The 25,429-nt window shown below is 40.1% G+C and overlaps 2 protein-coding genes and 1 long non-coding RNA gene across 15 annotated transcripts in view; 2 read left to right on the top strand and 1 right to left on the bottom strand.

The window, feature by feature from the left end:
• PLEKHA7 (pleckstrin homology domain containing A7) overlaps positions 1 to 13,275 on the top strand; it is a 136,056-nt gene extending 122,781 nt beyond the window's left edge. For 12 of the 13 annotated variants that reach the window (XM_084521889.1, XM_084521896.1, XM_084521894.1 and 9 more), the window contains 6 exons: positions 29 to 229; positions 3,376 to 3,534; positions 5,635 to 5,768; positions 6,619 to 6,761; positions 9,900 to 10,008; positions 11,715 to 13,275. In XM_084521889.1, coding sequence (XP_084378015.1) covers positions 29 to 229; positions 3,376 to 3,534; positions 5,635 to 5,768; positions 6,619 to 6,761; positions 9,900 to 9,997 — 735 coding nt within the window. In that variant the 3' untranslated portion in view covers positions 9,998 to 10,008; positions 11,715 to 13,275. The remainder of the gene's footprint in view (positions 1 to 28; positions 230 to 3,375; positions 3,535 to 5,634; positions 5,769 to 6,618; positions 6,762 to 9,899; positions 10,009 to 11,714) is intronic. The other variant, XM_084521895.1, reaches the window with a different exon arrangement.
• Positions 13,276 to 14,498: 1,223 nt separating this feature from the next.
• LOC311437990 lies at positions 14,499 to 21,913 on the top strand. The gene is made up of 2 exons (XR_014693884.1): positions 14,499 to 19,615; positions 19,688 to 21,913. It is a non-coding gene; the product is annotated as an uncharacterized lncRNA (long non-coding RNA).
• LOC311437989 (small acidic protein) lies at positions 21,510 to 25,269 on the bottom strand. Its single transcript, XM_084521888.1, has 5 exons — positions 25,142 to 25,269; positions 24,967 to 25,047; positions 24,771 to 24,831; positions 23,203 to 23,312; positions 21,510 to 21,959 (listed from the first exon to the last, which is right to left on the bottom strand). The coding sequence occupies exons 1-5, from the start codon at positions 25,199 to 25,201 to the stop codon at positions 21,753 to 21,755; spliced, it is 519 nt and encodes a 172-aa protein (XP_084378014.1). The 5' UTR covers positions 25,202 to 25,269; the 3' UTR covers positions 21,510 to 21,752.
• Positions 25,270 to 25,429: the final 160 nt, after the last annotated feature.

The following is a 25,429-nucleotide window of genomic DNA, read 5'->3' as shown; positions in this document are numbered from 1 at the left end:
TGTTTTGTGTGCCTTGTGCCTTCTTCAGGAGAGACCAAAGAGTGCCTTGGAACGTTTATACTCTGGAGACCACCAAAGAGGCAAGATGAGTGCAGAGGAGCAACTAGAAAGAATGAAACGACATCAGAAGGCGTTAGTTCGGGAACGCAAGAGAACTCTTAGCCAAGGAGAAAGGCAGTCTGTTTCATCTCGGTCTTTCGTCAGGCCCATTTCTGCAGACATAGGCTCAGTATGTTAGATATGCCTTAAAAGGACTAAGCTAAAAATATCTTTGGATTTTTTTTTTCCTAGCAAGCACTTTCACTTGAGCGTGTGTGATGCTTCTAGTCTAATTAAATTAGTATTATACAGTATAAAATGAGGTCAGAGAGCGTGAGTAACAGATGATCATTTTTTACTAGTAGTTAACAGTATATGTAGCAGGTTCAGCAGGTAAGTTGGTCAGAGGTTAGTGTGCTGAGTGGAGATGAGAGTATATTGGAGTGATTCCGGAGACATGGTTTTGTTTTTTATTGGAATTGTATTTAGAAAGTGTAAGAAGCTTGTATGGTTTTAAAACTGCTTCATAATGGAATGGGCCTTTTAGAATGTTCTTATTCTCCAAGGTTATTTTTTCTTTTAAATTCATAAATTAGGCTGCAAGATAGTAATGTTAATATCAGGCCATGCAGTTTGTATATTTGTTTGGTTGGTTTTTGTGTGTGTGTGTGTTTGGTTTTGGTTGTTGTGTTTTTTTTTTTGTTTTTTTTTTGTTTATTTTTATTTTTTAAAGTGAAATGGATAATCGGTTTTGAAACCTAATAACACTTATTAGAAAATTTTCTAAGAGCGAATGTCTTTCAGTTGGCACAAATTCTTCTTTAAAGCTCAGAATGTAGAATATTCTAATAAGGCTCAAATTTAAGCTGCTGAAGAAAAGGACTTCTGTTGCATTCTGAGATTAAATGCTGTACAGAATATAAGTTTGTAGTTATATGGTTTGGATACTAACCAAAGCAATTCTAATTGGTGAAGCTACCCAGTTTCTCACTTGGTGCTAAACCAAGATTGTACTGTAATTGCACTTATGCTGTAGTCTTTTAATTTATTTTTCATTTGGTCCACTAGAGCTTTAGAATGATCACCTTGTTTTACCTAATTCATTGCACAAGATCTCTTGCTTTTAGATTTGTCACTCATCATACCTAATGCCTCTTTTTTTTCTTTTGTTTGCTTGTTTTTAATTTGCAAAATTTTGTAGTTATTTTACAATTTCTAACTGGACTACTCAATTTTTACCAGGCTTAATTGCATTTAGTACGTGTGTGTCAATTGCTAGCATTTAAAAAACCCTATAATATTCAGCCTTTCATTCCCACCGCTCAGTAACACACTTTTACAGCCAATTATTTATATTTACTTTCCCAGTAAATGAGTGCACTACTTGGAGACATTCATCTATTTTGTCTTCTGTTTTGCAATCACAAATTTATTAAAGATAGTGCATAACATTTGGGAATTGTAGAACTATGGGATAACGGTTACTTTCATATTTTAATTAGAACTAAATCAGAGCTTCTAATGTTTCCTGAGTCTAACATAACATACACGAGCTGAATTTAAACATTTTTGTGACACTCCTTATTAACATTTGTGGCAAATACCTTGTCTATAAATTTGGGTGCCATCTTAGTCTTTTTCCTTGCTGTGAAGAATTGAAATTAAATTCAGCCCTAGCAGTGTTCTGTAGAGGTCATCTCTTGTACCTACGGGGCTTCAACACGCAAAAAGCATGTTTGATAGCACAATTACTTACAGCATTGCAATTATTTAGCAGCCAAAATGGCAAACAGTTAAATGTATAATTGAAATGCTGCTCAGTATGTAACATTTGCTTTAAACATACATTGTATATGTAACTCGAATTTTTAATTGGTCAGCTCGCAAATGTAGAATGACATTTTAAGTATTGATCACAGTACATGAATTCATTTGTTATATAAAATGCCTTTTTAATGTAAAAGTTGCAACATCAAAGCCAATAAAAACTCTGCTTTGTAATAATGGTTTGATGTTTTTCTTAATTACATTTAATAATTTGAAAATGATAATGTGTGTTTGAAATATACGATGTCAATCAGGCCTGGTTTGAATATGAGTAGAATAAGAAGTTTGGAGTATTAGAATGAGAAAAACATTTCTTCTCTTTTGAATTCTGGAAAAAAAATATCTTAATTTTTGAGATGTAATTGCCTTTTAGCTATTTAACTTTTTAAATACATATGGAAGACATTTTTTGAGTGAAGATTGAGAGCTTGTGCATGAATAGGTTTCAAGCAGATTTCATAACGCAGGTAGTGTCATGGAGGCTAAGGACTTCAAATAGAGCTCAAAATTCAACCAAAACAAGCTAGAGATTTGTAATAGGAATGTTAGACGTGTTCTTAATAAACATAGTGACACATTCTCCTGTTGATAGCCTCAAATACTTGAGGAGATAATTTGGTTGTTGATTTTGCCCCTTTTCTTTCTCACTGCTTTTAATACAGTGTTTCAGCTCTGTATGGTAAAGCTGCTGAGATGGAATGGTGCTGCAGCAGAACTTAGTTTTTTGATCCTTATGAACAAAAATGTGTTGGTAGGGTTTTTAAGTGTGAGTTTATATGCAGCTGTATTGTAGCTGCGAAGGGGCTACTATGCAATAATTTGGGAACTCTAAAATATGCTGTTTAATTTAAATGTGCTCTGAATTTATTATTGCTCAGTCTTTCTCTTGTAAAGGCAATATGAAAGATTTTTAATCTTTGCAGGTACCTAGTTGAACACAATGGCTTTGAGCAAAGTCATAAGAGCTTAGAAGTTACGAAAATTACTACGAATTCAAGACAAGTTAAGGCTAGTATGTAAAATACCAGCTTTAATCACCAAGTCTTTTTCTAGCATACAACTTACGAATTGCCATTATCAATCTGCAGCATAAATGTCTTTTCTGTGGGGCCATTCAAGTTCACACAGCGTTGCCTGGTTATAATGCCTAGGGCAAGGCTGTCACTCCACAGATTCACTTGTACTGACATCTGTGCTTCCACGGATGTTGGTGCTAGTGCCATGTTAATCAGCATATGTGGATTGTGGTTATTATATTTGTTAGAATTTAATACAGCTGAACATTGTCTGTAGAATTCAACGCTACTCTGAAATCCATGCAGCACAGCTAGAGATCAAATCTCACAGGCAAATGTTCCAGGAAATGCAGTAGCGTGTTCGTTTTCCTGTCAGTTCAGGAGTTTGCTCTGTGGATTCTTTCAGCAATATAGCATTTGCAGCCGTAGTTATGTACATTGCTAAATGGTCAGTATGGTTGAATGCTATTAATTGTTTTGTATCTATTACCAGTGGAAACGAGAGCAAGAATTTGATTTGCAGCTACTTGAGAGGGCCATTCGTGGAGAAGACAAGGATGAAAATGAATGGCTAAAAGTTCAGCCAATAGCAGTAACAGTAACAGAGACAGACCTGGAGCCTCAAGACTATGATTTAGATATCAGCAGAGAGGTAACACTCATTATGTGCTTCCTTTCTATCTCTTCCATCTCCCAACATATTAACCTTTCTCTAAGTTCTAGGTAGTGAATTCTTGTCTTTTGTTTCAAAAATGAGCCGCAAGTTCCAACAAAAAGGAGTCGTTTGGGTTTTAAAAAGGAAGCATATTTATGGCCTGGCTCCTAGAGTTTCTGTAAGGTTTGTGTTCGTATGGTGTTCTAGTGGAGAGAACAAACTGAAAGGTTGGCTTTACTGTCTGAAACACATCATGCCTTATACAGAAAAAGTTATTAAGTTAGGCAATGGTATGTAAAAATTAGGGGGGGTAAAAATAATGAGACGGCAACATGAAGAGTAAGAAACTGCTAGGAAGTAGAAGTTCGTTCCACAGAATATGTTACTCTTCATTTGATCTGGCTAAACATATTAGAGAAGAGGGAGCACTGCTTTATCCTGGTCAGAACAGAAAAAGCTTTTTTGGTGGCTTTCCAAGTGATTTTGTGTGCTGGACACGAGGTTTGTTTCCACTCCACTGAGTTAAGTATTTGTTTGAAATGCGATTGAGCCATCTGGTGGAAAGGAAAGAGTAGAACAAGTGGAAAGATAGAAGCATGCATTGTGTAAAATGCCATGATAGATGGAAAGTCGATGAAATTGTTAATGATACTAGTAAGCACCTCTACTCTGCTTAAAGCAGCTGCCAGTGTGCCATTTAGGGAGACATTTTTAAGAGGATGAACGTGAGCCATTATCTGTTGATCGCTCTGTACAAATGCGTCATTCATTAATCTTTCAATATGTTCTACAGAAAACGTAGTGCTCCTGTAAACTTCAGACATACAATAAATGCTCTTACTGCATTGCCTTTCCTTGTTGCACTCTATTAAAATCTTTTCCGGAAGGCCTTCAGGGCTTCTTGAATCACTACATCCAAACTAGCACCTCCAGCCTAAGATAGGACACGTTTGTGTGTAGGCATTTTTGTCATACCTGAGAGTGACTGAAATGGGCCTGAAGATCTGGATTTAAAGCTTCTTTCTCAGGTTACCCATGCTGTCCTTTTCCATTTCATTTCCCTGTCCTCTTCACCTGACTACTTCCATACCTCATGAGGCAAGGTACTCAGTTGTGTCTTTACGGGCATCATTTAAAACTTTGAATTTTGGAAACTCATGGCCTTGTGAGTGTTTTACAGAAATCCAATGGGGATGGGGAGGGATAGTTCTCCTTTTATCACTTTTGTTTATCCATACGTTTGCTGTTTGTGCATTTTGAAAGTAGTCTGTTCTACTAAGCATTCATTTTCTAAGTCCATTTCATGTTCTGAGCATTCATTTTCAATGTCCATTTGTAAACTGAATTTTCATTAGGTGGTTTAGAAGCAAAATTTTTCTGCAAAGAAACTGATCCTGACCACAACTTGTTGCTAGCTTTTGTGCAATCGGTTCAGTTATTAAAATTTTCAGTCTACATGATTGTGTGTATTCAACATGTTGTTAAATGCCCGATGTAAGCGTATTTCTGGGTCAGTTCCCTAGACAACTTTTGAACACCTAAGGTTTCAAAATCTAGAGTCAAGGAATTTCCAGCAATGATTACAAACTGTTGGTTTGGGGATTTTTTTTTTCTTTTCTGCTGCTCACAGAGAAAGATAGTGTGGTTTGAAAAGAGTGGTACCCTGGATTAAAACTTCAGGTGATATCTCCTTTCAGTTATAGGAAATCCTCACTGGCATGACACAAATATTTTCCAGTGTTCTTTTAAAAAGTCTGTCCATTCACTCTTGTATACGGTTTCTTCTTTCTAGTGCAGCAACTTGAGGTAGTGCCCTACTTTGGGCTCTAAACTGAGCTGAAGAAAAGGTTACCTATTGATTCTAATTTCTTTTGTAATCCCCTTTAATATTTCTTTGATCTATCTTCTAAAGGAAGGAAAAAGACACTGTTAAAAGGGCATCAGCTTATGTCCAAAGGGAATGTTTAGCGTTGGCTACGTGTACTGGCTGTGAAGACCTCTGCTGTATTGTTTCTACTGTGTTCTCACATTGAGGAGAATATATCTCAAAGTTTAAGTCCTTGTTACTAAAACTTGATGCTTGCTTTCTTTCCACAGCTTTCAAAACCTGAGAAGGTTGCAATTCCAGAACGCTATGTTGAATTGGAGCCAGAAGAACCTCTTTCTACAGAAGAACTGGCAGCAAGGCAGCGTAAAGCAGAGAAGATAAAGAGTATTCTTACTAAATCGAGGTCAGTTATTTTTCAGATCATATATGTAGTTTGGTGTTAAAGATTGGAATCTGACTTTATGTAACAGTCTATTTCCTGTTCAATTTAATTATCTGAGTGTGGTGGCTTTTTTTTAATCTAAGTGTGGTGGAAAATGCATACAGTGTAATATACTTAGTACACTTAGAGATCCTTTATAGAAAAGGATACAGGAGAGAGAATAATGACAGGTTTTGTATATGTCCATTTTCTTGTTCAGAGCATCCTAAAATAGGAGTGAGTCTTTACCAAATGGCTAGTAGATGAGGGTGAGGAGGAAGGAAAGGCACAGAGCAGAATATAAATCAATGTGAGAGCAAGCTTCTGTTGTCTGCAGAGAGGTGGAGTTCTAAAAGAACTCTTTTGGATACTTAGAGCTAATGTAGAGTCAGCTGAAATGTTCAGTTTCAATAATTTGGTTACCTCAGATGCCTGCAAATATAGTTTCTTTGTAAGATTGTAGAATTGTCTGCATCTGAGGACCACCAGGTTACATCTCTTCCTCTGAGCTCTAACAAGAAATTTTATTAACAACTTCAAATAAATAGCATTTTTATAGTGCTTTCATGTAAACAACCCATTTACAAAGGACTTTCAGATGTACTTGAGAGATGCAGATATTGTGACTGCATTTGTAATGGCTGCAACATTTGTCTTTGCTGTGGTCATTTACATACAATATCTAACGCTACTTCAAAGAACTTCAATGAAATACGGAGTCTGATGTGTGAGATCCGAAACTTGCTGTATGTATTGAAGCTTGTTCTCATCTGCAGAGTGGATTTTTCTTTATCTTTGTAAATGTTAATGTTGTTTTGCACTTTCCTGCTAGTATGCACAATCTACAGCCTGCTATTGCCCAGGACAAGCACAACTCAGTTGATTTAGATTCACAGCTGCAAGAGCAGGAACGCATCATTACCATATCATACGCTTTGGCTTCTGAAGCCTCTCAGAGGAGCAAGGAGGTAGCAGGTAATACTTAGTTATTTACAAAATAACAGCTATTTCTTACTTGCTTCTAAAGTTGTGTGTGGTTGTTGCTGAACTTCTGGCAAAAGAGAGAATTTTAGCCATTCACATTCAAAATAGTGAGAAGTGTGTATAGGTAACAAATTCAGAGAAGCTAAAGGTTTACATTGAGCAGTGTCTGGTATTCAGTGAACAGGGTGAATGGGAGAAAATAGTGTGAGCAGAAAGTTCAGAACTTGGAAACTCGCTGTTACTAATAGCACAAAGAACATTTTCTTTGAATGCGAACTAGATCTGAAGTGAGCTGTATCTGTAATCACTTTTAAAAGTAAAATGGTTGATGATGTATAAAATGAAGGGAAATTATTTATTTTTAACAGAAAGATTCAGTAGCCTGATGACTGAAACTATAGTATAATCATTTGCAGCTTGAGCTATGTAACAACAGGCTGAAAAAGACATTGTAAAATGGGTATTGGTATGTTTCTGTCTGGTGACCAGGATTAGAGATCAGAGCAAGACAACCATGCATGAATTCTGCTTGATGCCTGGAAATCAGTAGACCCTCTGTAATATGTTATTAAAGATGACAATTTCACTCTTGATTGCTTTATAGTTGAAATAAGTAAAAAAGTTAACAGATTTGTATGGCATATTAATCCATGCAGCAGCTATTCTAGCAAGTACTTGACCAGCCATTTATAACTTCCACAGTTCACTGTTCCAGCGGAGAATGGAAATAATGGAAGCTTTAACTATGATGGAGAAAAAATATGCACGTTCCTCATTTGAAGTTGTCAGTTTAAACATATGGTACTTGCCACAGAAGCTTTCAAGGCCTTTCCCTTAAAGACAGATTATTCCAATACTCAGATGCGTACCACACATCTGGAGTAACAGACTGTGGATTGAGTGTGGCTGCATACTCAGATGTGGTGGCAGCGAAATCTAAGGGGAACGTGATTTTTTCAGAGGAAAGGATGCATTTTCAGGTTATCAAACTTGAGATTTTGGAGGGGTTCTGTGAGAAATTAACGGACTTGAAGGAATAATAAGGATTCACTGAGGCTAGATATTATAAATAAACACAATTGGAAGGTGTTGGGAGCATTTCAGGGGAAACCTCTTGGAACTTCAGGCATCTCTGCCTAGAAACAGCTTCTCCTCAGGCTGTCTGGTCCCAGTTTGAGTAAGCAGGTCCTCAGTACTGTAACACTGACTTTTGCACGCTTTGGTCACGGAGCAGGACTTTGAGTTTGGGAGGTAGGAACCAACGCAGCATTTTGCCACCTGAGTTTTGGCTGCTTCTGGGAAAAGATGGCACCAAAACTAAGACCAGCAAGGGTGAGCACAGTCCTTTCTTGAAATTATTCCCATGTCCGTACAGCAAGAGCAGAGAGGCTGCCATAGTAAACAGTCTTCATATGGACAGGTAACATACTTCTTGGTGTGTGTGAAGGTGCAGTAATTGCACGGCACTGAAATATGCTTGATCTGTTTGTATTTTATGGTTAACGTAGTAGTTGTGAGGTAGCTTGTAATAGCTATGTCGCACAATAGCTATGTAAAAGCAATTTTTTGCTTTTACATTTTAAAGGTTTCATGATAATTATTTCAAAGTGAGATTAACACATATTCTGGGGTATCTACTTAAAAGCTACTTAATTCTTTACTTCTCCCTAAAAAGAGAATTAAAATGTGTCTTCCCTGAAATGTTTAACTGCTGCTTGAAAAATACATTTGCAGTCAGTTGTGAGAGGTTTGTTTTAATATTAGCTTAATACCTTTGTGAAGCATAGCACCCGGCTTATTTTTCTTTCAGACACTTAACAAACAAAACCAAAAAAAAGTTAGGTAATAGTAAAGGAATTGATTGTTAAGGAAGTCCTCATGTTTCCATCTCTGCCCAGTTTTCTTTACCACATTTCTACCTTAAAGACTCATTTCTTACACAATGATTGCAAATATTACTTTCTCATTTGAAAACAAACAAGAATGAAAATGTGGATAATTCTTAAAAAAAAAAAAAAGAAAAAAAAAGTGGTTAAAAAAGAAAATTATGTAACATGTTGAGCATCTGATTGCACATTCTGATTTATTTTAATTTTACAGATTCCTTCACGTTCTTATTTTTGTAGTTTGAATTTCAAATATGTATTGCCAAAGTTGCTTCTTGTTGATGAAGCGGACCATATCTGAAAATCCAACCCTAAATGTCCAAATCTAGTAAAAAAGATTTGCTTTGAAAGAACTAAAGCTTAACTTTTCCTATTTTATTTTTGTAAAGCAGATAATCTGTGTTAGGAAGCTGTGATAATATAAATCACTTTTAATAGAAATTGTGTGTTTATCTAACTCCTGTAGTGCAGCATGTTGAAAATCTGCCTTGTAAACAGAAATCATGCCAAGAGTCTGAAAGATTAAAGTCTTTCTTAAAGTACATGTCTCAAGAAGTCAGTTCCCAGTATCCCTCTGTTTTTTTGGAAACAGGTCTACCTCTGGCCTTCCGAAATGAAAAGGCAGAATTTAAGATTGAGTTTCAGTCTCTGTAGTTTCAAGATTGTCTTCTAACAATTGCTCTACTTTATAAACAAGTATACTTACAATGTTGTATTTTTTTTTATTCTGATATTTCAAATGTATTTTTCATGCTCTGTAGTAAGAAAAATGTTTATATGCATCTATATTTGTGTGTGTGTGATTTTCTATATAGCACCTTTATATCTGTTTTTTGGCATGTAACAAATGAAATGTTGAGAGCCTGTACAACTGCAGGAAAATCTTGAAGCCAAGTTAGTAAATTTGGGTGCTATTCCAGAACTGTGATGTTAAAAGCAGAATTTGATTAAGATACGTCAGTATCATGTGCCTTAATATGTTCCAGTGAAACTTCACCTTAAGACAGTTGTCCATATTCTCATCAAAACAGGAATGTTTATTTGCATAACTTAAGGCAACTAATAGAAAAAGATAGCAAGTAGAAATGTTGTTTAAATTGTGTTCCATGTAACTAAAATAACGTAACACCTCATTGCTGTTGCTAATCGGGTTTCCTATCCACGTGGTAGAAAATTGAGGTGGCTCTGTTTTGATACGGATGTTTGATTGTGCAGCCTAATTGGTGTATGTGATCCCTTCTAGCTCAGCAGTTGACCTTTCCACCTAAAGCACCCTCACCTTCTGTACCACAGCCACCTCACTCCCCCTTAAGCAATGGATTTCACTACACATTTGTTTAAACACCTTAAAAGTAAGAACTAACTGCTCTTGGCATGTCTGATTTGCCATTGTATCTTTGCTGTGGCTTGCTGAATTTTAACAAGTTTCACTAAAATCGGATCCAAATGAACGCATGCATCCGTTTTTCAGAAACCTTTCATTCCTGTGTAACAGATATTGCTACTAATCAGCTAACGTGTGGGCTAATAAAGTCTTCAAATGACTGCTGGAGCTTTACAGATAAGAAACTGCCATAATCTTACCGTGGTGAAGGAAGGAGACATCTCTGCTCTTGGTAGCATGGGGCCAGATTTTCAGCCGCAGGTTGCCCTCCCATGGCTAGCGTTGTGTGCTGCTGTGGCTACAGCTGGCCCGTGTAGGGCTGTTTGCCTGCACGTGGCAGGTATGTTTGCTTCACGAGAGAATCCAACGTGCAAACAAAGTTGTGTAAGCAGGGGGGTTTGTTTTTGGGGCTGATGTCTAAAAGCACATGGGCTCAAATCAGAGTCTTAATTGAGGTGAGCTGAAAATTTGGCCCTACGTAACTAATTCTGCAATAGCGTTGGACTCTTTTGTGCCTGGGGTGTGTTTTTCACTGAATTGTGCTAACAGAAGAATTAATTTTTGTCTCTGATGAGGTAATTTTGACGTTTCAAGTATTCAGTTAATTTTGCTGCCCTTATAAAGAAGCGTGGATCATCTCTTCCCAGTAGTATTTACGGTGTTTTCCCTATTTGAAATAGGGAAATGTAAATATTATGATACTTGCCTGCTAGAAGTGCCCTAGTTATAGCACTCACCATGTGTCCCTGGTTCCCTTTGAAATTATGTTCATCCTTCTGATTTCCTTTGGCCAAATTTTATTGCCTGATGCTGGACAAAGTCATCAAAACACAGGTGAAGCAGTAAAGAGGATTGATTGAGTGAACACCTCAAGTGGTGTTTATCTTCAGTGAATCTGAAAACAAAGGTATTTAAAGTAAGAGTCAAATACCTGTAAAAAAACAATATATATATAAAAATGTAAATAAAAGAGCCCCTTTGGGCCTTTCATGAATGTTTCCAGTGCCCTGTCTTCAGAAAGGCCTGGGATAAAAGCTACACACAGAGCGAGAGGGAATGTGCGCAGGCATTTGGAGCACATATCCTGAGCTTGGCAGAAATAGCTGGTTTTGTCCTGGTGCAGTTTATCTTTCTGAGAACTAAATTCTCAGAAAGAGAACTAAATTCTACCTTTGCTATATCTGAGTAACACTTGGCAACTAGTGAATATGCTAGTTGGTTATCGCTATTTGTGACATGGCATCTTTGCACGTGGATAGGGTACCCATGTTTGGCCTCATGAACCCAAAAACAGCGTGGTGCCAGGATATCGTTTGATGTGAGCAGGGGTTGGGCAGGGCGACTTTCCAACCTCTTCAGCCTCAACCATTCTGTGATTGCAGGCAGACTTAACACATGTTGTATGCCTGTATAAACACATACATACACGGGGATGTGGAAAATTGCTAGGCGAGTAACTGCAATAACCAGCAATATGCAGGGGACCCAAGAGCTTGAGCGTGCGCTCGGCGATGCCATGTGATAGCTGTTTGCTTAATGCGTCTCTATTAATTGTTCATCCTGTCAAACTGCAGGAGGCTTTGACACAAAAGTACATTTCCTGAAAGCGCTTGCTGCTCGGCGTCGGTTTGCTCGCTTTCATGTCTAACCGTGTTTCGTTTTACTTCACGCCAGCCAAAGCAGTAAGCGAGCACTGACGTAAGACTCAAAGCAAATCCCACCTAGTGACACCGCAGAGAAGAAAGAGGAGGCTCGTTACCTGCTTTCTGTGGAGATGCTCATCGGCTGATCACGCCTTCTGTTGGAAATACGTTCAGAGAATAATGGGGGGATTTTCTATGAAAATGAAGAGAATTGCAAAGCATTTTATTCTGAATTCAGCTTAGTTCAGACTTTTTTTTTTTATATGAATAAATGGCACTTTTAATAAACTCTGTAAAATACTGACAATGTATTTTTAGAACAGAATGTATTTTAGAAATTGTTTAAATCAAGGGCTGCATTCATTTTAAGAGGAACTACTTAGGTAGTCGTTACAGGATGCTGTTACTTCCCCCTCAGGCTCAGATGCACAATGTAAAGTTTCATGAAAAAGATGAAAATTGAACAATCTTAGATGCACGTCCATAGGGTATGGGTAGAGCTAACTCAAGTGAGAGGTTTAATGCAAGGGTGTTTTGGATCGAATATTTTTGTAGAGTTAATCACCCACCCTTTTGCCCATGAAATGATATTTTGCAAGGAACTTTTAGTTTGATTTTCTAAATATTAATAAATATTAATAACCACTGTATAGATGAAATTTTCCATGGAAGCCATAATGATAACCAGTTTTAACTCCTGTCTGCTTTCTTGATTGCGTATGATTAACTTGGTGGTATCGATATACAGTCTGTTAGGTTGCTCTTGACAGTAGTGACAAACAGCTAACAAATTATATATATTTTTTGAAAGTTGAGATGTGGAAGAAGAAAACTTTAAATTACAATATGTGAAGCAATAAAAAATAGGGCATGCCATTTCACTAGAAAATATATTTTTTCTTTTGATTTTTTTTTTTTTCAGTAAACAGTATAATGCGATGTATTGACTACTATTTATCCTGGAAACGGTAAAACTAACATAACGTGGCACCTGCTAATTTTGTACGTAAGTTCTTCTGGTGCTTTACTTTGCCAAACTTTGAAATTCAGTGTTTTACTTACTTACAGGGCAAAGGGTGAGGTGGTTATATAAGGAGAAAATACGATTAAATGAATGGCTGCAACTGCTTTACTTGAAGAAAACAAAACAGAACTGAGTGCAAGATATGCAAAAATTGCCCAATACTGCGTAATGGTTAGTTGAGTTCAGCTCTAGATGAGAAATGGCTGAGAAATACTTCTGCAGTATTTTGTGAAACCACTAACTTGTTTGTTTGCTATATCCAAGTGGTAGATATAGTCCCCTGGAAACTGACTGACCTTCAAGTTTCAGATTTTGACAGAAATCATATTATATTAACACTGTACTCAGAAATACTCTTAAAAATATGTATTTAGCTAATGTAATCTATTTTACCTCAATACTGCCAGTATCAACTTCAAAGCCTTTTGCCAAAATAATGATTTATTTTTGCCTTTATAAAAAGTTTTGAAAGCATAAATGACTATTTTGCAAGAAAACATTAATTTAAATAAAATGTAACAGTTTGGAAAATGGTATATGTACAGATTAAAATATTAACATAACTGCCTCCTTTCGCCTCTGTTTTATCTGCTCTCTTACCAGCATCCTTCCAGTTGGAAATCCAGAGTTGCTCGTGTTGCTGCCACGTTTTGCTCTTCTTTGGTTCAAATCCCCTTGAAGCTCCCAGATTTTGCACTTGTATTGTTAGGATGTGAGTCAAGTTCCCCCCTACATAACATTCATTTTTTTAAGAAATGTTTCTTACCATCTGATTAAATCTGTTTATTCTTGAATAGAAAGATTGTTCAGGGTAGTGATGTAAATACAACTACTAGGATGCTGTCCTTTCTGTTTTGCAGATGTGTGTTTGTCTGACACTTCCTTGGTCCTTTAGTGAAATGAAGTGAAGGACTAGAAGTAATTCACACGTAATCGCTTGCTCATCACCTAAACGTGGAGGTGAAAGTGGCATTGGCCACAGAGCTGCCTGCTGGTCACTGGCCCTGCAGATTGCACTTAGCTACTGACCAATGCTGATTTCTGCTGTAACTCAGGTGACAAGAGTTTGGTGGAGGCCACTGGAAATGTTTGCTTCTTCTGGAACCTGATACGTGGAACAAAATGCAGGGAGGCAGTTAGAAGTATTTCTGTGGCTTAGCATCGACTCTGTGACCTCAAGAGCAGGCTTGTTAAAAGGGGAGTAGCTGAGCTCCAGGCCCATGAAGCAGAACTCAGAGTTGAGCTGCTTAGGCCGTGCTCCTCCTGTTTCTCAGACACTGGGGCTGAAAACACAAAGGAGCCTTTGACCACATGTTTTGTGGTTGAGTGAAGCTGCACTCTTTCTCCAGAAGCTTTGTTATGCAGGCTGGAAGAGTAGGGGGCTGTGGCTGGTGGGTGAGGAGCGCAGTCCTCTAGCTCTGGCAGTGAAGGGGAAGGGCTGCGGGCAGTTTTGCTCTGCAGGTTGCAGGAGATGTTCCTCTTCTTTCCTTCAGTCGTGCACACAAAATCTGCTTACTCAAGCTTGCATGAAAGAGGAGGATTTTGCCCTAAATGGCTATGCCATGAATGTTTGCAGTGAGATGAGCCTCTCTAAAGATTTTGCTCTGTGTCCGCAGCAAATTCCATACTTTGAGGGGAAAAAAAAAAAAAAAGTCAAGCTGATTTTCTTCTAAAACTTTTTATTAAATAAAACTTTTTTTTATTGAATATATGAAATGTTATTCTTCAGTGACTATCGTTTTACAGGGATGGGTGTAGTCATTAAATAATTACAGCTAAGTTTCATTTGTATCCAGTGTTTGCTTTGGGACGATTTCCTTTTTCAGTTCTGTTTCCATCAAAATGTTATTTTGTCTTCTGATACCAAGACTAGAAAACATGATGACTACTTGCAGACTACTGTTCAATATCATTTCAGCCAGAAGGTAACGCTTTTCCTCTGCCTATGAAGAAGCTTAAGTGTAATTATAATGAAACAGAAGTGTGAGTAGAAAGCAGTTCTTTTGAAGTTACCATTTTCTAACTAGTGTTTTGTGATGTTAGACTAAGCAAAAATTATGCAGAGTGCATTCTTTCCCCTTCTACGTTTTCCATTTCTTATAATAACATTATTAGTGTTTCATTTATTACACGGATGGATTTATAACCCTGCCTAATAGTTCGAAGTAGCACAGCTTTCACCTCTCTGAACCTGTGTAACACCCCCTCGGCCCCCCTGTTTTTCACTGTTGTGTGTGTGGATAGGCTGTTAGGAAATCCCGTTGAGCTGTTCCTGCCTTTGTACGAGCATCTGGAGCTGTGTGTTTGGAAGGGCCGGGCAGTGACTGTACCTGGAGGCATCCAGACTGTTTTGGGACAGTTGGAGGAAAACCAAACCCAAACAAACACACTTTCGCTAGAGAGAGATTTTTCAGGAAACAATCGTATTGAGGGATGCTACTCCGGGAAGTTGTGTGTATCTGTAACTAAAAGGTACTGAAAGACACCCCTAAACTTGTGCGTTGCTATTTCAAAAAAATTGCCAAAGGTCAAATGAGGCGGCCTGAGGCTCCCCCTTGGGAGGGCAGGTTGGTGCTGGGCACAGGCAGAGCACACCCAGCACGGTCACAGGGGCGTTTTTGCACCAGCCTCCCTTGCCCATCGGATTTCCAGCCCTTTAAATCTGTGTATTTATTTTATATTGTTGGGTTTTGCTCTCTGTATAACCGCACGTTTCCCGTGTGTCTCAGCAATTAACTTCTGGATGCGATATGAAGGAAAGACTGGATTTACCGAGTGTCAAAACGTGGGAGATACGGAAGGCACGATCTGATGTTACTCCTCTGATTTATCTCTGTCTTCGGGTATTTTAAAGTGTTTGCTTGTGGTGTGTGTGTGTATGTCTTGCGTAGTTATAAAAAGAACAAAGATGAGCACAGGAAAGACATGAAAACCAGCTATATTTTCCACACCTAGTAAACATTCCCATTGGTTATTTGGCTGTATTCAAAAGGCTAAGACTTTTATTGCTCTACCAGCAAAAGCAACCTTTCTTCAGAGTGGAGCAGTACAAAGAAAGAGCACAAAAAGTACACACATCACAGTGCCTGAAATTCTGTTTGAACAAGTGTATTGATTGGGTCTGACCCCTTTACATTTTTTTTTTTTTTCCATTATTTGAAAAGGTGCATCTAACTGTGGCTGAACTGAACCAACGGAGGTGAACTTTCCATGAAAACTTCTCGAGATATTTCTTTAGTTCAAAGCTCTGGAATTTTAAAGAGCATTTTTAATACAAGCCTGTCGAGGTATTCTGTGCAACAACCATACTTTGAATGTAAAACTACAGGTGTACCGGAGAGGAAGGTAAAATTACAAAGCTTACTGTGATATTACGGGGAGGTGACAGAAGAACTCGGAGTGCTAATTATAAAAGAAAATAAAACCAGAAGGCATTGCATATGCACATGGTTGTGCCCTGCTTACCTGTTATTTACTTGTAAGTGTGCCCGGTTGCTTTACAGAGTGTAAAACAGCCTGCAGACAAAACATTATGAATTAGCTTTTTTTTGTTTTGGTTTGTTTTGTTTTTTCAGCCAGCAATTATTGATGAAACTGTTATAAGATGTAAGCTTAAAGAATAATGTGATTTTTTTTTTTTTTCCTCTTCCCACTAAAAGAAACCTTTTACCAGGAGCTAAGCATAAGAAAGCACTGAAGGATGAAAGAAATTAAGAAAACAAGGGTGAGTAGTGAGTTGTAGGAAGTAATGGCAGAGACGTGGCTGCAAACAAGACTAAGTAAGAGGTGAGAGAGGGGAACAGTCTGGTGGTTTGGAGGGAGGTACCTGGAAAAAGCTTGAAGGAGCTGCAATACATTGGCTCTGGCAGAAACAAAACGCTTTGAGAAAGGGAGTCAGGCTAAATGGTAGAGGGGGAGGGAAGAGTACCTGGCAAGTATGTAAGTCCATTGTACTAGTCAAAACAAAACAAAAAAAACTTTGTGAAGTGGATAAATAAGAGCAGAGTGGTGGTGGTGACAGCGGATGGAGCCGATCACCGATGGCATAGCGCAGTGGTTTGGGTAGAGGAAGGTGCTTTGCTGCTGCTGGCTGCTTTGCTTTGTTCTGTTCAGCCAAATTTCAGTTCAGAATGGTTAGTATTGGTGAAACCCTCCTCCTCCCCATGGGAACAGCTTGTCCCCGAGCCGGGGTTGAAGGAGGCTGATCTCCCCCGGCCCAGAGCCTGGCCCCAGCGAGTGTTTCTCTCTGAGCCCCTGCTCTGCTGTTGCAAGGGGTGGTGCTGCGGTCGTCTCAGGCTGGCTGTGGCTGTGATCCCTGCTTGCCTCTGAGCCTTCCACGTGCCTGAGAGATCTTCACTTGTCTGAATCCGGTTTAAAAGTGACTTGGCAAATGGTTTGATGTGCAGGCCTTACTTGGGCTTTGAGTAGTGTGGCTTCTTCAGTTCACTACTGAGTAAATTGGATCTTTTTTTCTTTTCTCTATCACGTATTGACTTCTTATGTTACGATTGTCACTTTTTTAACAAAAAAATACTCTTTGGAAAGAGAGGTGCTGATGGCATCCTTACAAACAGTTCACAATCGCTAGATTTTAGTGGCTGAGAAGAAGGGGACTTGGCCCCAAACATTGGAGGATCAAAGCTTCACCTGCACTTGGTGCAATTCATTTAGCAATAAATCTGTGGGTGAACAGAAACCGGTTCAGATTGTCTAACTTTTTTTCTGCAGTCTTTAATATGGCTTGATACACCTGTGATGAGCACACATCCTTCAGTGGTTTACGAGAATTTCCTTGCAGGTCAAGGTGGGCAGTAGTGTAAAAGCTCAAAGTGAGGAAGTTGTTTTTATATGAGCTCTTGTATTGCTTGACTGATGATATAAAAAAAACCTCTCTTCTATTACATGTTAGTTTCCATTCTTCTGGTTGTTTTTTTTTTTTCTTCTTCTTTTTCTTTTTTTTTTTTTTTTCTTCTTTTTCTTTTCTTTTTTTTTTTTTTTCCCTGTACTAGATCTTCCCGGGCTATGGACACCATAAATGGTACTGGATTTAGACAGAGAATAGCGCGAATTGTTGGTGCGATCTCATTCTGCACCTGCACTTCAAACCCATGTCAAATTAGATTAAATCACTGAGCACTTTGCTTCTTTAATGCTGTGCAAAAAGTGAGGAAACTTTTATTTCTCCATCATGATACTGAACACCTGCGTGCTACTCAGATGTTTTGCTCAGGAAAAAGTGTACTTGAGGTGACAGTCTTAAAAAACAAAGCCAACTTCCACTTGTCCCTTCAGTGAGGGTACCTTGACACATGTCCCTTCTCTTAATCCCCTGACGGTTTCCAAGAGACCGATGGAAATAACTGTGCCAGGCTTTGATTATGAGGTATTGCACTGCCACTTATTCTCTTTGTCTCCTGCAGTTTACAGAGGCAGCTTCAGTGCATAATTTAATCCCTGTTCTGGGGACTGTAGTAAATCCGCAGAGATTTCTGCCAGCCGTCCTCCCTGACATCAGAACAACATGTGCACATCATCTTTGATGTGAATTCCCCAACCAGCGCCTCAGAAGGACCTATAGCTTTGAAGCTGGCCTATAAATTGTGCTTTCAGGAATCAAGTTGTCAGCCTCCTCTTCGGGAAAAAAAAAAAAAGGAGAGTAAACTGTAAAGCAGTTGCATAAAGCTACAGGGCACCTGACAGATCAGGTTTTCTTGGCCTTGAAGAATTCCTGCAAGTTGGTGAGAAGACAGAGCCCTTTTTACTTGGCTCAGAAGCAGCCTCGGTTGTGAGTGCAGGGCCTCGTGGGCAGCGGGGCTGTGACGGTGCTCAGCGTGAGGGGCTCCCTGCTGCAGGGCAGGTGGAGGGGGAACGGGCACACCGCTTCTTCCCGGCTGCTCAGGTGTTCTTGGTCCTCGAAAGCCAGATGCTGGTACTGCCCCTGTATTAACCTTTGTGCAGGTCAAGTGTCGGTGTGGGTTAGAGACTCCACCAGCTGTGGTGGTTGCTCTGGGACAGATCTTCCTTCAGTTGTTGCCAAAGGCTTCTACCAGTATGGGCAGACTTCTGCCTTTCTACTGAGATAGTCTTTGAGTTGAGGAATTTCAGTGGCCAAATCTTGTCTGAAAAGACAAATGCAGTTGGCCTCTTTGATTCGGGATCTGTGCACGTGTTCTGCTGTCATCTTTGGGAGCAATTCCCACCTCAGCCTGAAAAGGCAGAGAACTAACTACAGAAGCAGCCAAAACACAATCTCGATTTTCATCTCAGTTCCCTCTCTGCTGAGAGCTGAAAGTGTTCTGCTGCTCTAAGTCTCTAATCCCGGTGCTTTTATACCAAATATTGCTAAATCTGACTGTTGAAATAAAAATTGCAGTATTTACACCAAACTAAATCATCTTTTCTCAGCAAGTAAGAAGTTGCTTAGAGGTGCTGATTCGCAGATGGAAGTGCAGGTGCTGACATAACGTGTGTCACCCAGCAATGGGTATGGTTGTGGTCTGAGCAGGTTGGTCTTGGCTCAGCATTAGAAATGCGTTGCCCCAAACCCCGTCAGATGTTTGCCATATTACTGGCTGTGTGCTTCAGGAATGGAGGCTACGCTGTGCTGGCTCTTCCTGGCAACAGCTTTTATCAGAAATGCTTAATTTTGGCTTCCTTTTTATTCTTTTGTGATCTATTCGTTTGTATTTGGGACTGATGCCTAAATCTTAATACGCCCTTCCTTCAAGGCTAGTGGGAAAGCAGCAGGGCCTGCAGGGGTGGATTCCATCACTTCCCGAGTCCCTGTCTAGATGCACGGTGGCGTTGAGGCACAAGATCCCTGTGGATGCTGAGCAGCTGCAGAAGAAAAGGTTGCAGGCTGCCCTTTAATTTTGTGATTGCACTCCACGTGAGGCAATAAATAGTAGGTAGCAGCCAAATCTAAAAGAATTTAGAAGTGAAATGTTGGTTTAAATGTAGCCAGAGTGTCCAAATAGGAGGAAACTGATCTCAGGCTGATAAGGAGAGTTAATCAATCAGCTCGACTGGAGGATGGAGAGGAGAGCGTGACCTAGGCAGAGACGGCCTCACTGGTCTGGTTTCTGTCTTGAGGATCTCACAGAAATGGGACACGTCTGGGCTGGCACTTTTGATACAGCCTCTTCTGCGATGAGGTTGCTCGGTGAAAAAAAATCCAAAATTGAGAAAAAAATCCCAAAGATACGGTAACAACATGGGTGTTCCTATACTTGTATTCCCTAGCATCTTTCTCCAATTTCTTCTCTCTGTTAATTTAGGCCTTGGCCAAAGCTGCATCTTGATGAAGATATGAAAGGCTTCTATGAAAATAGGTTGTCTTCAAAGTTGTCTATATAGTGGGAGTTCAAAGCCTGCATTCAAATAGGAATAACAGTTCTTCAACTTGTCTTAGACACGTTCAGTGTCTTAGACATTAGCTGCTCCATCATTAGGAAAATTAAGTCATGGAGAGGTTTTCTTAACCGCGTACAAGCAACTTTAATTTCTGTCTACGTATTAGAATCTTGGCATAGTGGGAAAACAAAAAGAATCCGTACAAGTCAAGTACAAATCTCTGAACTTGAGTGGCTGCTGTTCAAAATTGTTTTTAAAAGTTAATGACTTAAAAAATTGGGATTAAGCACAACTATAGTGAAATAGCTACCTTAAACTTTTTATTTACAGTCGTATTGCTTTTATCTTTTCCATAAGGTATCTTAGTCCAAGTCCTCCCCCAACAATTGATGCTGCACTGTTTATGTTTTATTCAATAACCCTATACGATAGCACATACTGTTGCTTTCGTGTAAACCATGTGGCTTGCAAATTTTATCTGCATGTAATAAATAGCATACAGAAATGGAAAATTCCCCACAAGCATCTGGAGTGTTTCTTAAAACACTATTGTAAAAGAATGAGGCTGCGCTACACGTATGGGTGTGCTGTTCTGTTCTCCCAGCAAAGAGGCAGTTCGTTCATTCATGAGGAAATTAAGTCTAAGAAGTTCTGTTATTTTACTGGTAACTTTAGTATGATAAGCTATACAGTTGCAAAGGAACGGCTACACTTAATTCTTGTTGGAAGGAGTTACCAGAAGTCCTGACTCTTTATGCACATCAGCTTAACTTGCAAGGTACAACCTCTGTGGTAATTTACATAGACATCCAAGCGATGTGTGTACGGCAAGGGAAGGAAGAAAGGCTCGCGTGAAACTCTGTACTCTATATATTAAAGAGCTAAATGATTTTCATATCCTTTTTATTATTAAATTATATTTTCTCTTCCAAAGTAAAATGATTTCTTCAGGCAGTGTTATTAAAAATAACAGCTTAGTGTTATAACCAGGTGCCAATCATTCAAAATCTTTTTTTTTTTCTAGTGAAAGTTATAAAGGACTACAAATTACCCTCCCTGCAGTTTATTTTCCCCATCCTTATTATAAACTGAAAAAAAAGAAGCAACCCATCTCCTGTTGTATAAAGGATTTCAAACCATCTTTTCCCAACAGCTGTTGTAGGACTTCAGATGGATAGTGATTAATGCTGCTACAAAAGTGAGCGATTTCTGTTCTTAGCCCTGTCAACACTAGCATCTATAGACAAAATCATTGTTTAAAGCTCTAGCACATCACAAAATAGTGCTGATACTGGTATTTTACAACTACTGCAACATCCAATAATTCACATGTAATCTTATAGTTAAAAATTCAAGACTAGGGTGCTAACTGAAGAAGCCGCTAAGAGGAATTTTCCTTTTCTGGCATGAAATAAAGGGAAGGGTAGTTTAGATAACATATAGTACAGATTGGGCAGGAACAAAAAGAATTTATTTCTTCATCCAGTATTTTATACACTTTACAAAAACCAGGATTCTCACTGTGCCCATAAAAACATTATCCATGGCAACTGAAAGCAAATACTACTTTTTGTCATCTAACAGGGTCTTTTTAAAATCATAATACAAAGATTTGTGCTGTAGCAGTCCTCCACTTCGCACTGTAACAATAAGGCTTACTGTACTTTAAATACGAAGCTGTTACATCTGCAGTTATGAACCACTAGCTTTAACAAACATCATCTTATAATTGCTTTTCGCTTCTTTTTTGTTTTCTGGAACCTCAGCTTCATCATGCTTCTCAGCAGCTTGCAGCTCCTCTGCAGACTCGTCTTGCTCTGACTCAGAGCCACTTTCGGAGTCGTCTGAACTCTCGTGTTCAGAGGAGTGTCCACCTGCCTCTTCTTCACCCTCCTGAAACTAGAAGTTCAGATTATGAGACAGAGAAACCCTAATTTCCTGGCAACTCCATCGCAGCTCTTAGATGTGCCCAGTGAGAACGTTGTGCTAAATGGCTCCTTTCCTATCAGTTCTGAAGCGGGCTAGCTTGCTAACCACAGGTCTTTGATATACAAATTATTAGACAGAAAGGAACCCCGCTGGACTGCTTAACAGGACTGACTGCAACAGCCAAAGATTCTTCGGCCACTTTCCTATTTAGTTACAGCAGAAACCCTAAAGACTGCATTAAATGAGCCTGAAAAGTTTCAGTTTCCATCGCTTCAGGGATTCTTTACTTTTGCGCACAGGGTACACAACGACACTTAAATGCTTGTCAGGGAATGAGACGTGCTGACACTAACTGATAGATCATCAAGACTTCTGATGATTAGTCATGACTGATCTTTGAAAATAAATTTAGCACCGCATTACAGAGCAGCGTTAGGAGTGCTGAAGTAATCCAATGCTACTGCTAAAAGGAATGAGCCAAAAGTTGAATTTTGTTCATGCACCTAAGGAGCAATGCGTCCATGTTTGAATACTAAGAACTCTAAGCATGCGTTGTTTTACTCTCTCTGGAAACATTATCCATGTTTTCATGCCATAATAGGTGCCAACAGGAGGAAAAAAAAAAAAAGACATGTCAACTGGCACATAAGGACAGCTTCCTAATAATCCAATGTGGTTGTTCCTTTTTTTTTTTGGTCACATTCCTCTTTCTGCTCATCCCTATGCAATCGCTTGCAAGTACAAGACCAGGTGGGTGCCACCCCACGGAAGGCCGAGTTTCCCTCATCTGACCCCTCTATTTCTGCTTAGTTTTCAGGGCCATAGGGAGGTATGCACCTCACAGCAGCAAGAAGCCAAAATAGATTAATTAGCTCTCTGTGACAATGCAGATGGTTACGCACACTCCCTCCTTTTGTGTGTTCCGTGACAACACTCATTTGATAGATTTGCAACTTTGTCCTAATCGCTCTTGCCTACTATGGAGTACGTCACAGCACTGCTCGGAACAATGGAAAGCATCCATCATTTCCAGGCACCTACACGGCTGCAACAGCGCACACAAATTAGGGTCAAGTGACTCCAGCCAGTTTCTCGTTTAACCCAAACTGTGCAAGTTCACCACCATGCACGGTTATCAGGTTTTTAACCCATGGATCATCTTGTCTTACTGAAGCGACGGCCAAATCAGTAGAGAAATAATTAAACTTGCTACCTCACTGAAACCAAGTCCACAATGGCGCCGGTTTCGTCCAGACATGGTGCTGTCCATGCTCTGCTGGTACTGCGACTCCAGTTCTTCATTCATTTTCTTGTCTTCTTCCCCTGCATGTCCAGTGTACTTTGGTTATGGTTCATTCAAATTAACAAAGACATCAAATTACACAAAGTCACCAGGTTTTTCAAAGCTTATCACAATATAGGTGAAAAAGTTTAAATTTAGCCACCTTCCTTAGAAACTACCAGATTACTGTACAAAAACATATTAGTTACAAACTGTAATTAGTACATTGCATTAGCAATTAGAACAATACTACCACGCTTGTTTATAGAGCTGCATCTGAAATTATTTCATGCAGCCTGAATTATCAGGAGCAGTTACTTTTTACTCTTGCCCACCTTTAGGAATTAGCAGGAAAACTGATCTTATCTAATTAACAGAGCATGAGCTACTACTTCTACATGCCCTTTACTACTATTTGCTTGTGTAAGTAAATCAAGGAGCACTTCTACTGGGGGGAAAAATATAATCCGAAATAGTTGAGTATCCTCTGTTCTTGTGAAAAGTTGAAACCTCTAAATCATCCCCCAAAAAAGGCCTACAACACTAGTTTTTAACCTGTATCACTGTGAACCACGGATGTATTACAAACTTTTCCTTGTTTAGAAGGTAGAGTCGTCTGTTACTCTAGAAGGAGGAAAACCTTATGTTGGAAAAGGAAGTAAAGTGTTAAGAAAATAGCTGCCCTGATTTTTTTTTTTTGTGAAAAAGCAGCACTTCTTGCTAATAACAGTGCAGTTCTGAGTATTTATGATTCCTTAAGAAGCAGCATCCTAGGAAATTCAGGTCCCAGGAGGTGATTCACAGTCACTCTGCAGGCCAATAGCAGAGCCTGGAAAACAATCCCCAGGCTTCCTTTGGTGTTTTGGCCTGCACATCGCTTTTCATCAACTGAAAAATGGCTTGTGGGGCGTATCAGGTATCAATAAGCTTTCTGAACCTCTCGACAGTTGCTCTTCTATACAGTTTTATTACAGCTTCTGTCAGGCATTCCAGCCCAGCTTCGTTTCGGTGTACTTTGACTGAGCGAGTCCGATAAGGAGCTATGTGTTATATAACATCAAATTAGTGCTAATTCCAAGATGACCTTGCATATCTTCCCTTCCTCTATTTTGTGCTTTAAGGTAGAGATATTTCCATTCAGTAGGTAACCAGGTTGGAGGAGAAATCAATCCTGTTTTTTTTGTTGTTCTCTCCCCCCCCAGCACACACACACACACTGAGTTAGGGGCGTGGATATCCACACCTGGCAGCACGGAAGCAGCGTAATGCTGCTGGGTACCAAAAGCAGCAACACTTCACTTTCTTATTGTGATAAGAAACCACGACAAGGACCTGTAGAGCCTGGCTTACACGAGTTTCACTGACCACCAAGTCCTTTATTGACCCTGGCCTTCAGAAGGCCAGAAAAGCTGCCTGCACTCTGACGAGGCATTACCAACTTGGCAAACGGATCTGCCTTCGCCTCCAGCCACAAACCCTGCCCCAATCCCTGCACTGACCTGTCCTGAAGTGCGACGTGGAGCGGTGGTCCCCGATGACGAGCCGCCCGGTGTGCTCCTTCTGCGAACAGACACCGCGGGGGGGGCTGGGGGCGCTCCCAGGCACCGCCAGCTCTGCCCACACCCTGCCGATCTCATTATTATTTTTTATTTTTTATCTTTTTTTGCCGTCCCCCTTCCCCAGGCCCGGCCTCACCTTGGCGGCGCCCATCAGCCGCAGGAACTTCTGCTTGCGCTCCTCGTTGCCCAGGTCGGCCGCCTCCCAGCTGCTGGAGCCCTGCGGGGGGGGAGAGCACACGCTCGTTACGCCCACCCCATCCCAATCCCAAATCCCAAATCCCAATCCCAATCCCAGCCCCGATCCCCGTTACATCGGGCGAGGCCGCTCGCTTCAGGCCGTGCTGAGGCTGCGAGTCCCGCGCCGAGCTCATGGCCGCGGCCGCCACCGCCGCCGCCGCCGCCTTCCTGAGGGAGCCGCTCCGCACCCACCGCGCCGGGTCGCGGCCGCGCGGGGGGAGCTGGGAGGCGTAGTTCTCCCCGCCGCCTGCGCGGCGCGGAGCCTGAGAGGAGGGACTACAACCCCCAGGAGCCTCCGCGGCGCTGGGGACGGCCCCGCGCGCTGATTGGCGGAGGGGATGGCGAGGCGGGCCGGTGGTGCC

Source organism: Aythya ferina (assembly GCF_964211825.1).
Source record: "Aythya ferina genome assembly, chromosome: 5".
Lineage (NCBI taxonomy): Eukaryota > Metazoa > Chordata > Aves > Anseriformes > Anatidae > Aythya > Aythya ferina.
The sequence above is the reverse complement of the archived record's forward strand: the minus strand, read 5'-3'. Positions and strand labels throughout refer to the sequence as shown.

Excerpts from the sequence above, each read along its gene's own strand:
- LOC311437989 (XM_084521888.1), bottom strand. The coding sequence starts at position 25,201 with ATGAGCTCGGCGCGGGACTCGCAGCCTCAGCACGGCCTGAAGCGAGCG. Across the intron at positions 23,313-24,770 it reads CACGTCGCACTTCAGGACAG|GGGAAGAAGACAAGAAAATG; the intron begins GTCAGTGCAGGG and ends CTGGACATGCAG. Across the intron at positions 21,960-23,202 it reads GTGGACTTGGTTTCAGTGAG|TTTCAGGAGGGTGAAGAAGA; the intron begins GTAGCAAGTTTA and ends CTGAACTTCTAG.